At 42.2% G+C, this 15,393-nt stretch overlaps 1 protein-coding gene and 1 pseudogene across 11 annotated transcripts in view; one reads left to right on the plus strand and one right to left on the minus strand.

Moving 5' to 3' along the window:
• Nucleotides 1–15,393, minus strand: part of C7H1orf146 (chromosome 7 C1orf146 homolog) — a 38,439-nt gene that overhangs the window by 20,412 nt on the left and 2,634 nt on the right. For 7 of the 10 annotated variants that reach the window (XM_089300374.1, XM_070078039.2, XM_089300371.1 and 4 more), the window contains exon 2: nucleotides 3,824–3,935. In XM_089300374.1, the coding sequence (XP_089156500.1) occupies nucleotides 3,824–3,892 (69 nt within the window). In that variant the 5' untranslated portion in view covers nucleotides 3,893–3,935. Of the gene's footprint in view, nucleotides 1–1,580; nucleotides 1,705–3,823; nucleotides 3,936–7,687; nucleotides 7,770–11,183; nucleotides 11,240–15,393 lie in introns of those variants that run through there. The other 3 variants (XM_089300372.1, XM_089300373.1, XM_089300376.1) reach the window with 3 other exon arrangements.
• LOC149125619 (DEP domain-containing protein 1A pseudogene) lies at nucleotides 9,599–11,811 on the plus strand (annotated as a pseudogene). The gene has a single exon (XR_016210919.1). The product of XR_016210919.1 is annotated as a DEP domain-containing protein 1A pseudogene (transcript).

Here is a 15,393-nt window from a genome sequence, read left to right on the forward strand (position 1 = left end):
TTATCAATTTTTTTAAAAAAAAAATATTTATTTATTTTTTTGAAAGTCACAGTTACACAGAGAGAGGAGAGGGGGAGGGAGAGGAAGGGGGTGGGGAGGGTTGCAACGCCGACCGGCGCAGATCTGAAGCCAGGAGCCCAGAACTTCTTCCAGGTCTCCCATGCAGGTGCAGGGGCCCAAGGACTTGGGCCATCTTCCACTGCTTTCCCAGGCCATAGCAGAGAGTAGAGAGCTGGATCAGAAGTGGAGCAGCCAGGACTCAATCTGGCGCCCATATGGGATGCCAGCACTGCAGGCAGCAGCTTTACCTGCTACGCCACAGCGCTGGCCCTAGATTCATTAATTATTAACACATATACTATTCTGGTGTGGGATGCTGGTAACGTGGGAGGCTCTGTATTTGAAGAGACAGAGAGTTTCTACTGCTAGAGTGCCAATAGAAAGCAGGATAAAATATAGGTAATTATCAAAGAAATAAAAATAAGTTTATGAGAAAACAGATATAAAATATTCTTATTTTGGTGCAAAATTTTTATAAATTCATTGTTTTTTCAAAAATGTATTTTCCATGAACTTTTTGAAGATCCCTTATATAGGAAAAAAAATGGCCAATCTCTCTCTTCATCAAATAAGTATAAAATATAAATTATACTTTTAATTTTGTTAAAAAAAAAAAGTAAAACTTGAAATTGTTGGGGCCAGTGCTGTGGTGTAGCAGGTAAGGCCACCGCCTGCAATGCCAGCATTCCATATGGCTACTGGTTCAAGTTCTGGCTGCTCCACTTCTGATCCAGCTCTCTGTTATAGCCTGGGAAAGCAGTAGAGGATAGTTCAAGTCCTTGGGCCCTTGCACCCACGTGGGAGACCCCGAAGAAGCTCCTGGCTCCTGGATTCAGATCAGTGCAGCTCTGGTCATTGTGGCCATCTGGGGAGTGAACCATCAGATGGAAGACCTCTCTCTCTCTCTGCCTTTGCCTCTCTGTAACTCTGCCTTTCAAATAAATCAATCTTTTAAAAAAAAGGTGATCCAAAATAGAAGGCCAGAGTCATATGAAAGAAAATGCAGAAAAAAAAAAAAAGTAAATCTAAACAAATGCCAACTTTAAAAAAATATTTTGTGTAGTTAAAAACAGAATTAAAATATATAATAAAATATAATATTAAAAAAGTAAGAAACAAAAATGTTGTAAGATCCCTTTGCTGTTGAATAAAAGGCTAAAAGTATTTACTTTAGATTTTGTGGAGCTGAATAGATGTTAAAATTTCTGGGAGAACTATTAAAAAGAAGAAACAGAGACTATAACTGCCAAAGCTAGTAAAGAAAAAGAAAAGAAATGAGAAAAAACTAACCAATATAAATAAATATATAACCAATATAAATAAATATAAAACTAACCAACCAATATAAAAAGAAGCAAGAAGGGATAGAAAAAGAAACATTCAAAAGGTGGGACAAACAGAAAGCAGAAAACAATGTAGATGAATAATAAATATACTAGAAATAGTTGCTTTTGGAAAATTAGCATGAGTTTATGGTTCCCTCTTTCAAAAATCAATCTGAGGCCGGTGCTGCAGCTCACCTGGCTAATCCTCTGCCTGTGGCGCCAACACTCCGGGTTCTAGTCCCGGTTGGGGTGCCAGATTCTGTCCCGGTTGCTCCTCTTCCAGTCCAGCTCTCCACTGTGGCACGGGAAGGCAGTGGAGGATGGCCCAAGTGCTTGGGCCCTGCACCCCATGGGAGACCAGGAAGAAGCACCTGGCTCCTGGCTTCAGATTGGCCCAGCACGTCGGCCAGCTGTAGCGGCCACTTGGGGTAGTGAACCAACAGAAGGAAGACCTTTCTCTCTGTCTCTCACTGTCTAACTCTGCCTGTAAAAAAAAAAAAAAAAAAAAAAAAAAAATCAATCTGGAAAAGCTATAGCAACAAAAGAGAAAGATGGATTCCAGAAAGCTAACACTAAGAAGCAGAAAAATTCTTGTGAAACTTAAGCTGTATTAAACTGGTGTGTGTTATGCAGCTGGATAGCTGAAGTCAACAGGGCAAAGTACAACTTGAGGCAGCAATAAAAAAGAGGACAGAGTAGATAAAAACAACTGGGGTCAGCTTTGTGGTATACAGATTGGGCAGCCACCTGCAATGCTAGCTGTCCACTTACCATCCAGCTCCCTGCTAATAGCCTGAGAAAGGCAGAAGATGGCGCAAGTAGAAGACCATGATGAAGCTGCAGGCATTTGGTGTCAGCCTGGCCCAACCCAGCCATTGTGGCCATTTGGAGAGTGAACCAGCGGATGGAAGACCTCTCTCCTTTCTCTTTGTAACTGCCTTTCAAATAAATAAATATATCTTTTTAAAAAACCATATTTTAGGATGTATTCTTTCTTCTCTCCTCCTTATCACAGCAACATGATTTCTTTTCTTTTTTTTTTTTTTTTTTTGACAGGCAGAGTGGACAGTGAGAGAGAGAGACAGCGAGAAAGGTCTTCCTTTGCCGTTGGTTCACCCTCCAATGGCTGCTGCGGCCGGCGCGCTGCGGCCGGCGCACTGCGCTGATCCGATGTCAGGAGCCAGGTGCTTCTCCTGGTCTCCCATGGGGTGCAGGGCCCAAGCACTTGGGCCATCCTCCACTGCACTCCCTGGCCACAGCAGAGAGCTGGCCTGGAAGAGGGGCAACCGGGACAGAATCCGGCGCCCCGACCGGGACTAGAACCCGGTGTGCTGGCGCCGCTAGTCGGAGGATTAGCCTAGTGAGCCGCAGCGCCAGCCAACAATTTCTTGCCCCTTCATTTCAGACTCTGGCTGCTATCCATTAGATAAATATCAGGGCAATGGGAAAGTCGAGCCAGCTGAGCAGTTGCACTGCTTTAACAGTTGCAGACCAATCAACTGCCCTCAAGCATTCTACTTCCTCTGGCCTTCCTCTCCAAATTGTAAGGAGATGGCCTCATTGCAATTCTGTTTTGACCAGGGGGATCAGTTTCTGGTGTTTGTCTTTCAAAAAACTTTAAGTAATAAATATGTGCATATGCTTTACTGTTTCTGGTGTCACAGAACATCTCTACCAGAACAGGGTTAGAGACAGAAAATAAAAAGAACTTTACAACTTTCAAAGATTTGGGGAAGCAGGATATTGAAAATGGATGTAAAGGGATTACATAAATAAGACCAGTGTCTGCAAATAATAATTGATAGAATTAAAAAGGAGAGAATGATCCTACATGGGAAGCAGGAGACACAGCAGACTCATAGAATGGCAAATGCCCTAAACAGCATTCTGGCCTCAGAATCAGCCCCTAAGGCTTTCAGATCTGGCTAAAAAGCCCATGAGAATTTCACAGGCATGGAAAGCCAAGACACTGTGGCAAAAAAAAAAAAAAAAAAAAAAAAAAAAAAAAATTACCTAAATGAAAGATCTCTGTGAGTGAGATCCCAGCGGAAAGTATGGCCATCAAAGAAGGCAGTACCTTTCTCTGAAGGGAGGCAAAAACCTCCACTTTGAATATGGCCTTGTCTAAACAAGATCGGAGTTGGTGAACTCAAGAGGCTTCCACAGTCTTGGCAGCTCATGACAAGAGCCTCGGGTGATTACTGATGTCATAAATAAGAGTGTCAATTGTTAAATCAACGGGAGTCACTGTGCACCTGCTCCCCATGTAGGACCTCTGTCCTTAATGTGTTGTACTATGCAAATTAAGAGTAAAACTACTACCCAAAAAAAGTATATAATTTCTCTTAAAAATACATTTTACTTACATAAAGATAATTTTAAAATACGACAACTGCTTTCAATATTTTAAAGATTAGTGGCCCAAATAACCCATTTACCTTAAGAGATGAGCTTATAATAACAGTGGTTGTCCATTTTATCTTTTCTTTTCCACCACTTTCAGCCATCTGTTTGTCTTTTGATCAACTCAGCTTCTAAAAGGTGTACAATCTAAGAAAATTAAGAGCAAAAAGAATACATAAAAATATTTGGTTAATAAAGACAAAAATAAAACTAGGGTAATGGAGACATCTTAAATAATAGTTGAATATAAAAATTTGACTATGTTTTGAAAATTTGAATGTATTTATTATGCTATTAATAATTATGAAAAACAACAAACAGTTCACACTGCAGAACACTAACTTATGGAAAGAGAACTGTGTCAAAAATTGTGAAAAGTCTAAGGTTTTATCCTATTTTCAAGCTAAAAAGCTAGCCTGACAGCTTCATGGATACAGACAAAAGACACAAGCCTCAGAGACAAAGGGCATTTTACTCATGCATAGCAAGAGCAGTATGGTCCATGTATTGCACTAGTTCCCAAGCCAGCTGCCACAGGGTGATAGGACAAAGTCCAGGTGACATTTGTATATACACTGGGTTGTTACAGGAAAAGAATCCAAGTTAGGAAACTCCAATATTTTAGTAGCAAACTTGCCTTCTAAACTGGAAGGAAATACTGTATCTTACAAAGCTATCTGCTATACAAGCATCCTTGAAAAGATAGTCCAGGGGTGGTACCTGAATATCTGCATTTTTAAAAAAGATTTATTTATTTGAAAGGCAGAGTTATATAAAGGGAAAGAGATCTTCCATCTGCTGGTTCACTCCCCAAATGGCTGCAATAGCCACAGCTGGGCCGGTCCAAAGCCAGGAGCCAGAAGCTTCCTCCAGGTCTCCCATGTGGGTGCAGGGGTCCAAAGACTTGGACCATCTTCTCTTGCTTTCCCAGGCACATTAGCAGGGAGTCAGATCAGAAGTGGAGCAGCTGGGACTCGAACTGGCACCCACATGGGGTGCTGGCATTGCAGGCAGCAGCTTTACCCACTAGTCTATAATGCCAGCCCCTCAGGTAATTTTTGATACATACAAATTATTACTTCCAAATGTATAAATCTTTTAATTTATGCTTAGTGCTTTCTGTTTCTTATTTAAGAAATCCTCACTTGGTGCCGGCATTGTGGCACAGCAGGTAAAGCTGCTGCCTTTAACACCAGCATCCCCTACGGGCACCAGTTCTTGTCTTCGCTGATCCACCTCTGATTCAGATCTCTGCTAATGGCCTGGGAAAAGCAGCAGAAGACAGCCCAAATGTTTGGGCCCCTTCCACCCATGAGGGAGAGCTGGATGAAGCTTCCAGGTTCCTGGCTTTGGCCTGGCTCAGTGCTGTCTATTGTGACCATCTGGGGAGCGAGCCAACAGATAGAAGATCTCTCTCTCTTTCTCTGTCTCTTTCAAAATAAGTAAAAATAAAATCTTTTTGAGAAAAAAATATTATTCTAAACTTTTATAAAAAAAGAAATCTTCGGCTGGTGCAGTGGCTCACTTGGCTAATCCTCCCCCTGTGGCGCCGGCACCCCAGGTTCTAGTCCCGGTTGGGGTGCTGGATTCTGTCCTGGTTGCTCCTCTTCCAGTCCAGCTCTGTGCTATGGCCCGGGAGGGCAGCGGATGGAAGACCTCTCTCTCTCTCTCTCTCTGCTTCTCCTCTCTCTGTGTAACTCTGACTTTCAAATAAAATAAATAAATCTTTTTTAAAAAAGTCTTCATATCTTCATGGGAAGTCTTTCTACTTTATTCTCTTTTTTTTAAAGATTTATTTATTTATTTGTTTGAAAGGCAGAATTACAGAGATGCAGAGGCAGTGAGAGGTCTTCCATCTGTTGGTTCACTCCTCAGATGGATGCAATGGCTGGAGCTGTGCCGATCCGAAGCCAGGAGCCAGGAGCTTCCTCCAGGTCTCCCAGGTGGGTGCAGGGGCCCAAGGACCTAGGCCATCTTCTGCTTTCCCAGGCCATTGCAGAAAGCTGGATCTGAAGTGGAGTAGCTGGGACTAGAACCGGTGCCTATATGGGATGCCGGCACAAGGTGGCAGCTTTACCAGCTATGCCACAGCACTGGCCCCTTTATTCACTAGTTTTACAGCCATTTGGGTGTCTTTTTTATTCCTAGAAATTTAGAATCACGTTAACTGCATAAAAAGAGCAACTGGAGGACTTTTTTTTTTAAAAAAAAAGATTTTAAATTACTGCATAGTGACAGAGAGGAGGAGACAGAAATGAGAGCGGGTGGTGAAGAGGAAGAGGAAGAGGGAGAGCAAGGGGGAGATTTTCCATCCACTGGTTTACTTCCCAAATGGCCACAACAGTTAGGGCTGGGCCACGCTGAAGCCAGAAGCCAGCGACTCCATTCTAGTCTCCCAATCAGGCGTCAGGAACTCAAGTACCATCATCTGTTGCTTCCCAGGTGCATTAGCAGGGAGCTATATCAGAAGCAAAGTAGAGAGGTAAACAGACGCTTAACCTACTGTATCTCAAATGCCTGCCCTTGGAGAGCTTTTTAAAATTAGAATGGCTTCTAATCTATAAAACAATTTGGAAAAAAAATTAACTGCTTATGTATCTATTTAGACCTTACTCTTGTATTTTCATTTAACATTTTTTTTTATTTGACAAATAGAGAGAGAGAGAGAGAGAGAGAGAAAGGTCTTCCTTCTGTTGGTTCACCTGCCAAATGGCTGCTAAGGAGGAACTAACTACACTGATCTGAAGCCAGGAGCCAGGTGCCCCTCCTGGTCTCCTATGTGGGTGCAGGGGGCCCAAGCACCTGGGCCATCCTCCACTGCCCTCCTGGGCCACAGCAGAGAGCTGGACTGAAAGAGGAGCAACCAGGACTAGAACCCAGTGCCCATATGGGATGCCGGCACTGCAGGCAGAGAACTAACCAAGTGAGCCATGGCACTAGCCCCTCATTTAACATTTTGTCATAAGCATTTTTCTTACATATTTTTCAAAAATGTGTAACAGTGGCACAATCTTCTGTCATGTGGATATACATTTGACCATTATCATTAGTAATTGACTCTGGACATATGATCTAGTCCCAAAGTTTTCCCATTAAAAATGATTTTAAAGTAGCATGGAATCATCCTTCAAAATCATACATCATATTCCTCCCATAATTAAAATCATTCAATGATACATCATGCCTACAGAAAAAAATCCAATCTTTGCTTTTCAGCCTAATGTCCTGCCATTCCCTCACATTTTACGTTTGCTTTAGTTATTCTGAACCTGTTGTCCTCCAATAAGACACGTTTTTCCACACCTTGTCTCTTTACATATTCTGACCAAAATGGTCCTCCCCCTCCTTGTCAACTTTACTTATTTTTAACAGTAAGCAGATTGTATGTACCTGCTCCCAAAAGCTTCCACTGCTCTCCAGACAATCAGGACTTTCCTTTTATGTTCATACAGTATCCCAAACATATCTCTATTACACCACTCATTAATATAGTTATATAATTTGGTGACACAGATGTATTCCCAATGAAGACTTCTCAATGAAAGCTGCTCAAACAGGCATTTTTGCTCACCTCTGTATCCCCAATTCCTGACAATTTTTCCAAATATAAGCAGTCAAAAGTAAGAGGCAAAATAAAGATCATAGCAAGTTGGGAACAAGTAAACAAAGTCCGGCTGAAAACAAAATGAGTTGAATACCATTAACACCGCAGAATTTTTGCCATATCTATTTGTCAGAGATCTGTTCTGCATAGATCAATCGAGCTGGCCTCCTCAATATGTCATGCTCCAGGAAACAAGGCCATGTCTCCTGAGTTCACCTGGTGAAAAGTTCTGATATATTCTAGGGTGTATTTAGGAAGAGATGAAGTTACATGATCTTTTCTGGCTCATACCTACCCACTCATTGTTTCTGACATGGAGTTGGCGGAGCCATCAACAAGAGATCAGCACATCTACAATGTCTTCTAGTTCTCTATATCTGGTTAAGCGGTAAAGAGTAAAAGAAACAGGACATTTTTATAGGCAAATATATGTGGTAGGTGTATAGATGGACCATTTACTTTCAAGGTAAGAAGTAAGGCATCCAAAGTATTCTGGTATATTCTGACTGATAATATGCTGAGTGATGGGAGGAGACGTTATAAGCAGATATGAGCAATATTTTTTTAAAAAGATTTATTTACTTGAAAGGTGGAGTTACATAGCGGGAGAGGCAGAGTGTGGGGAGCAGCCCGGACTGGACTGAGTTACTGGAATTAAGACTTATTCTATGCATCTGCTCTCCCACAATATGGCGCTGGGAGAGAAGTAAACAGCTTCCGCACAGCTGCCTCCAGTTCAACCAATAAACTGTAGGACTTGCTCCTGATTGGAGAGCAGCGTACTCGGCGTGTGGGCAGCCGAGTTGGGATTGGCGGAGGAGGACTATAAAGGAGGAGAGAGACGGCATGCACCAGGAACATCTAAGGGGAACAGAGCCGGCCGGCGGTGTGCCGCTCCCCTGCGGAAGTGGGGAATGTGGCCAGGGGGAACTGCCCTTCCACGGAGGTGGAAGGGATAGTAGCCAACCCGGGAAGAACCAGCAGCAAACCCGGGGAGGGCCGAGCAGACAGAAGAACAGCGCAGGGTCCTGTGTCGTTCCTCCACGAAGATGGGGAGTGACATAATGGTGCCGTGACTCGGATATGAAGCCTAGGCAGGGTTCAGTGTTGCTCCTCCACGAAGAGGGGGAGCGACAGCAGAGGCAGGGAGAGAGATCTTCCATCCTCTGGTTCACTCTCCAAATGGTCGCAATCGCTGGAGCTGGGCCAGTCCAAAGCCAGGATACGGGAGCTTCTTCTGGGTCGCCTTCATTGGTGCAGGAGGCCAAGGACTTGGGCCATCTTCCACTGCTTTCCCAGGCACATTAGCAGGAAACTGGATTGGAAATGGAGCAGCCAGGACTTGAACCAGTGCCTATATCAGACGCTGGCGCTACAGGTGGTGGTGGCTTAACCCACTTAGCCACAGTACCGGCCCCATGAAGAATACTTAAAAAAAAAAAAAAAAGATTTATTTATTTGAAAGTCAGAGTTACACAGAGAGAAGGAAAGGCAGAGTGAGAGAGTGAGAGAGTGAGAGAGTGAGAGAGAGAGAGAGAGAGAGAGAGAGAGAAAGAGAGAAAGAGAGAAAGAGAGAAAGAGAGAGGTCGGTCTTCCATCTGCTGGTTTACTCCCCAACTGGCCGCAATGGCTAGAGCTACACTGATCTGAAGCCAGGAGCCAAGAACCTCCTCCAGGTCTCCCATGCAGGCGCAGGGCTCCAGGCCTTGGGCCATCTTCCACCGCTTTTCCAGGCTGTAGCAGGGAACTGGATCAGAAGTGGAGCAGCCAGGACCCGAACTGGTGCCCATATGGGATGCTGGCACTGCAGGTGGTGGCTTTACCCGCTATGCCACAGTGCCGGCCCCAAGAATACTTTAAAAACCTGTATTATCAAAGAGAGATCTTTTATCCACTGGTTCACTTCAGTGATGGCCACAACAGCTAGGGTTGGGCCAAACTGAAGCCAGGAGCTTCATCTAAGTCTCCAATGTGGGTGGCAGGGACCCAAACACTTGGGCCATATTTTGCTCATTTTCAGAGGCCATCAGCAGGGAGCTGGATAAGCAGTGGGGCAACCAGGATACAAACTAGTGCCCATATGGGATGCTGGCATCCCAGGCGGTGGCTTTACCGACTATACCACAATGCCAGCCTTGGATGGAGGCTTCTTTTTATTGAGCTTAGCTGTTTGCAGTTACATTTGCAGATTTCCTCCTTAGCTGGGTTTAAGGTCTGCCATTGCAATTCTCTTATTTCAGTAGACTCTTGAAATTCTTATGCAAAGATTATTACTCAGAAGAGGAGTCATAGGCAATTCAGAATATTCATAGTTGGTTTTGTTAGTTAAGATAAGAAGGGAAAGGAAGATGCCTTCATTAAGGTAAAAATGAAATATGCCTTTATGAAGTGTACAATTTCCTGTCAGTTTCCTTCATTCCACATCTATGGAATAAGTGCACTGACTCCATTCTGACTACCTCCTGCTAACTGAGGGTGGAATAGGAGATTTTCGGAATGCAAAATTTTGACATAGGAAAATACATATTCCTTGGATCCCTCTCTAAGGGAGAGCTGGTAGCTTAACTGGTAGCTTAGAAGCAAGGTGGCTGGCGGCGGGGCGGACGGTTGTCTGCCGGCTGGCGGTCGCTGCGGCGGCTTCTAGGCCGTGAGCTTTCCCTTCCGCAGCCATGGACCGCCGCCGGCGCTGACAGACCCATGGAGAGTCGCAGTGTGCCTCCCGGGCCGTATCGGGCCACCAAGCTGTGGAATGAAGTCACCACATCTTTTCGAGCTGGAATGCCTCTAAGAAAACATAGGCAACACTTTAAAAAATATGGCAATTGTTTCACAGCAGGAGAAGCAGTGGATTGGCTTTATGAACTATTAAGAAATAATAACAATTTTGGTCCTGAAGTTACAAGGCAACAGACTATCCAACTATTGAGAAAATTTCTTAAGAATCATGTAATTGAAGATATCAAAGGCAGATGGGGATCAGAAAATCTTGATGACAACAATCAGCTATTCAGGTTTCCTGCAACTTCTCCACTTAAAACTCTTCCACGGAGGCATCCTGAATTGAGAAAAAACAGCATAGAGTACTTCCCCAGAGATAAAGATACAATTTTTAAATTACGAAACTTACCCCGCAGGACTCCAAAAAGGCAGGGATTACATTTTTCTCAGGAAAATACAGAAAAAATAAAGCATGAAATAATCAATGAAGATCAAGAAAACTCAATTAATAATAGAAAAATTAGCCAAGAAGATGTTGAAGAAGTTTGGAGATATATTATTCTGATCTATCTGCAAACGATTTTAGGCTTGCCATCCCTAGAAGAAGTCATAAATCCAAAACAAGTAATTCCTCAATATGTAATGTACAATATGGCCAATACAAGTAAGCATGGAGTAGTTATACTACAAGACAAATCAGATGACCTTCCTCATTGGGTATTATCCGCCATGAAGTGCCTAGCCAATTGGCCAAGAAGTAATGATATGAGTAATCCAACTTATGTTGGATTTGAACGAGATGTATTCAGAACAATTGCAGATTATTTTCTAGATCTTCCTGAACCTCTACTTACATTTGAATATTATGAGTTATTTGTAAACATTTTGGGTTTACTGCAACCTCATTTAGAGAGGGTGGCCATCAGTGCACTACAGTTATGTTGTTTGTTACTTCCCCCACCAAATCGGAGGAAACTTCAACTTTTAATGCGCATGGTTTCCAGAATGAGTCAAAATGTTGACATGCCCAAACTTCATGATGCAATGGGTACAAGATCATTGATGATACATACATTTTCACGGTGTGTGCTCTGCTGTGCTGAAGAAGTGGATCTTGATGAACTTCTCGCTGCAAGATTAGTTTCTTTCTTAATGGATCATCATCAGGAAATTCTTCAAGTACCGTCTTACTTACAGACTGCAGTGGAGAAACATCTTGACTACTTAAAAAAGGGCCATATTAAAAATCCTGGAGATGTACTAGTTGCTCCTTTGCCAACTTATTCTTACTGTAAGCAGATTAGTACTCAGGAATTTGATGAACAAAAAGTTTCTACCTCTCAAGCTGCAATTGCAGAACTTTTAGAGAATATTATTAAAGACAAAAGTTTACCTCTGAAGGAGAAAAGGAAAAAACTAAAACAATTTCAGAAGGAATATCCCATAATATATCAGAAGAGATTTCCAACCACAGAGAGTGAAGCAGCACTGTTTGGTGACAAACCTACAATCAAGCAACCAATGCTGATTTTAAGAAAACCAAAGCTTCGTAGTCTAAGATACTAACTGAAATAAAAATTATCCAATACTTGTGGAACTTTGATAAATGAAGCCATATCTGAGACTCTATTACAAAGGAAGCCTGGTATTAAAAAGCTATCCCTAAATAAATACATTCTGTGACAAGTGCCAGGATAGTTGTTGATCAGTGTGAGACTTCTGAGAAGCTACCAGATCTAAACTGAGAGAACATAACACTAAGTGATACCAAATATTTTGACCAGAAATGTTCATCAAGAATAAGCAGCAATTTTGTTTTTAAAGGAGAACTTACATGTACACATGCTGATGGACATTAGCTAACAAACCAGTTGTTTAGAGTTACTTCTTTATATTTGTACCTGTAAGAATGTGACAAATATCTGAAAGTTCAATGAATTCTCAACTATAAATGTTGCAGTCTCACACACTCTTTCTAGTTTTGCTATATTTATATGTGTATGCCTAAAATATGTCTAAATATTTTGTATTGCCTTTAGCATTCTCCAGCTACTTTGTTCATAATTTACTAGAAATTAGAGGATAAAATAAGTAAGGCAATCATGTGTTCAGTTCAAAAAATTTTTATTTATCAGTGCTATGTGCCTTTCATTGTTCCAGATATGTGAAGACAATGAAGCATATGAATCTCTTAAGGTATTTATTTTCTAATCAAGGGATATACCTATCAGCTTAAAATAACAGTACACTTACTAAAATGAGGGTATGAGGAATCCTTCAGTAAAGACTGACATCTATGATTATGAAACAGTTCTGTAAGCTAATGGGTCTCAAAGTAGTGTACCTGGGAGAATTTTATATGCTCAGGAACTACCTTATGCCAATTAAATGTGAATTTTAGGAGTATTAACTGGGTATTGGTACTTTACTAAAGCTGTAGGTGACTCCAGTATTCAACCAGCTTTGAGAATCAGTGTCCTAAGAAAATGTAAAGATAATGGCACACCAACTATTTTTCCATTGAAAGAAAGTGCCAAGTAGTATGCAGACCATTTTTTTTTTTTTTTTTTTTTTTTTTTTGACAGGTGGACAGAGAGAGAGAGAAAGGTCATCCTTTGCCGTTGGTTCACCCTCCAATGGCCGCCACGGCCAACGCACTGCGGCCGACACACCTCACTGATCCGAAGGCAGGAGCCAGGTGCTTCTCCTGGTCTCCTATGGGGTGCAGGGCCCAAGGACCTGGGCCATCCTCCATTGCACTCCCTGGCCACAGCAGAGAGCTGGCCTGGAAGAGGGGCAACTGGGACAGAATCCGGCGCCCCGACCGGGACTAGAACCCGGTGTGCCAGCACCACAGGCGGAGGATTAGCCAAGTGAGCCACAGCGCTGGCCAGACCTCTCTTCTTAACACAATATTCCTCAGTTTCCTACTTGGAAGAAAAATTTGCTTGATGTTTGTACTATTTTCACAAATTTTCTTTTACTTTTTACTCTAAGATTGTTATAAAATGTATATCTTAAGTTATAAAGAAATATATAATATCTACAATGTAATAGTTAATTTTTAATACTATTCTAATTTCTCATTGTAATTTCATACCATTGATTTGTAGAATAATATTCCATTTATTATTTTGCATAAAAAGTATGCACAAAGTGATAAATGTTACATTTAGCTCAGAAGGTTTGTCTGTAAAATTTTTGTACCAAATTAGAATTGTTTCCAATATGTTTGTATATTAAAACTTTGCCTGTTTAAAAAAAAAAAAAGAAGAAGAAGCAAGGTGGCTGCAATTAAGGACAATATAATTTCTAAAAAATATTTATCTATTTATTTGAAAGGCAGAGTTACAGAGAGGCAGAAGCAGAGAGAGAGAAAAAGAGAGAAAGTCTTCCATTCGCTGGTTCACTTCCTAAATGGCTGCACGGGGCAGAGTTGAGTTGATCCAAAGCCAGGAGCCAGGAGCTTCTTCCAGGTCTCCCACATGGGTTCAGGGGCCCAAGGACTTGGGCCATATTCTACTGCTTTCCCAGGCCATAGCAGAGAGTTGGATCAGAAGTGGAGCAGCTGGGACTCAAACCGGCGCCCATATGGGATGCTGGCACTGCAGGTGGTGGCTTTACCCACATCACAGCAACAGTCCCGAAGACAATTTTTTTTTTAAAGATTTATTTATTTATTTGAAAGGCAGAGTTACACAAAGAGAGAAGGAGAGGGAGGGAGAGAGAGGTCTTCTATTCGCTGGTTCACTCCCCAGTTGGCTGCAATGGCTGGAGCTGTGCTGATCTGAAGTCGAGCCAGAAGCCTCCTCCAGGTCTCCCACCCAGGTGCAGGGGCCCAAGGACTCACGCCATCCAGAGGACAATATAATTTTTACATTCACGTTTAGATTATCAGATAATATTGCTGACGTGTTTCCAAACAGCCGTAAGTGAACAGGTAACCTCTCTTTGTCCCATAAATGGCAACATGCAGTGAGGCTGACTGCCCAAGAATGAACAATTCTGCTTCCTGCAGCCCATCACAGGTGACTCCAATTGACCTCAGATGAGCTGATTGGCATTGGATGACAATGTCCAGGTTTTTGAAAAAAATACAGCATTGGGCATTTCTTTTTTTAGATTTTGAGTCAATACACTCAGTCTTAATCTGCTTCCTGATTACCAAGAAGTTGAAGAGCTATTTCAGATTTGACAACCTCGGTATGGGTGCTATATATAGATTACAGCATAAGGTTTGAGAATTCCAAGCATCATATCTAGTTACCTTATCTTTGAAATGGTGGCCCTCTGTAGAGGCTGAAGCTCTGGCAGTCCATTTTGAAAGTTATTATCAAGTATGCATACGAACCGTTTCTTTACAACCTCTCAAACTTATGTTTTAGTTTAGGGTTGACACCACTGACTGCATCTTAACTTCTAACCCCCCCTTCCCCTTTCTTTATATATAAAATACATGAAATGTGATAACATTAAACACATTAAGTAAATAATTTTTAAAAGCCCTGTGTTATGCATCTAGAGCTATGATTGGTGCATAAATGTCAAAGTGACCTGAGGAGGTGGAATTACACAAAGGTAATGGATGTGTTTAGACAGGTTCCACAGAAGCTGTCTTCTTGGTGATGGCTTTTCCCTATACCAAAATTTTGTGGTAGTAAGTTTCTGAGTACTTGGAATGAGTCAGGAGTGAGTGGGATGACTGTTGGTCTTTTCCTTGGGCACACACACTATCAACACACAAAGAGTTGGCAGCATTTCGCACAGAGGTTAAGACACTCAGGATGTCCACATCACATACTGGAGTACCTGAGTTCATTCCCTGGCTCTGCTTCCAAATCCAACTTCCTGCTAACACACACCTTGGAAAGCAGTAGGTGATGGCTCAAGTACCTGGGGTCCAGGCCACCCACATGGGGGAAGCAGACTGAGTTCTGGGATCCTGGCTTTTGCCAGGCCCAGTTCCACCTGAGCAGGCATTTGGGGAGTAAAGCAGTGGATATAAGATTTGTCTCTCAGTCTTTCAAATAAACAAAGATGCAGGTTCCTATCCAGCAGCCCATATCAGAAAGGTAGGGGGCAAAAGCAACTTCACACTGGAGAAACTTGATAAATACTACCTCAGGTAGGTGGTCAAGGCCTATATCAACAGTCACAAATCGTGCCAAGAGTGTGTATCCTTGATATGATGTAGTCTCCTTCTCAGTAGCCTATAATCCCAGTCTTAGCATGAGAAAAAAAATCAAACACATTCCAGTTTGAGGCTGTCCTACATATTATCTG

Source organism: Oryctolagus cuniculus, chromosome 7 (genome assembly GCF_051225735.1).
Source record: "Oryctolagus cuniculus isolate XC-2025 breed Fujian yellow rabbit chromosome 7, ASM5122573v1, whole genome shotgun sequence".
In the NCBI taxonomy this organism is placed as follows: Eukaryota; Metazoa; Chordata; class Mammalia; order Lagomorpha; family Leporidae; genus Oryctolagus; species Oryctolagus cuniculus.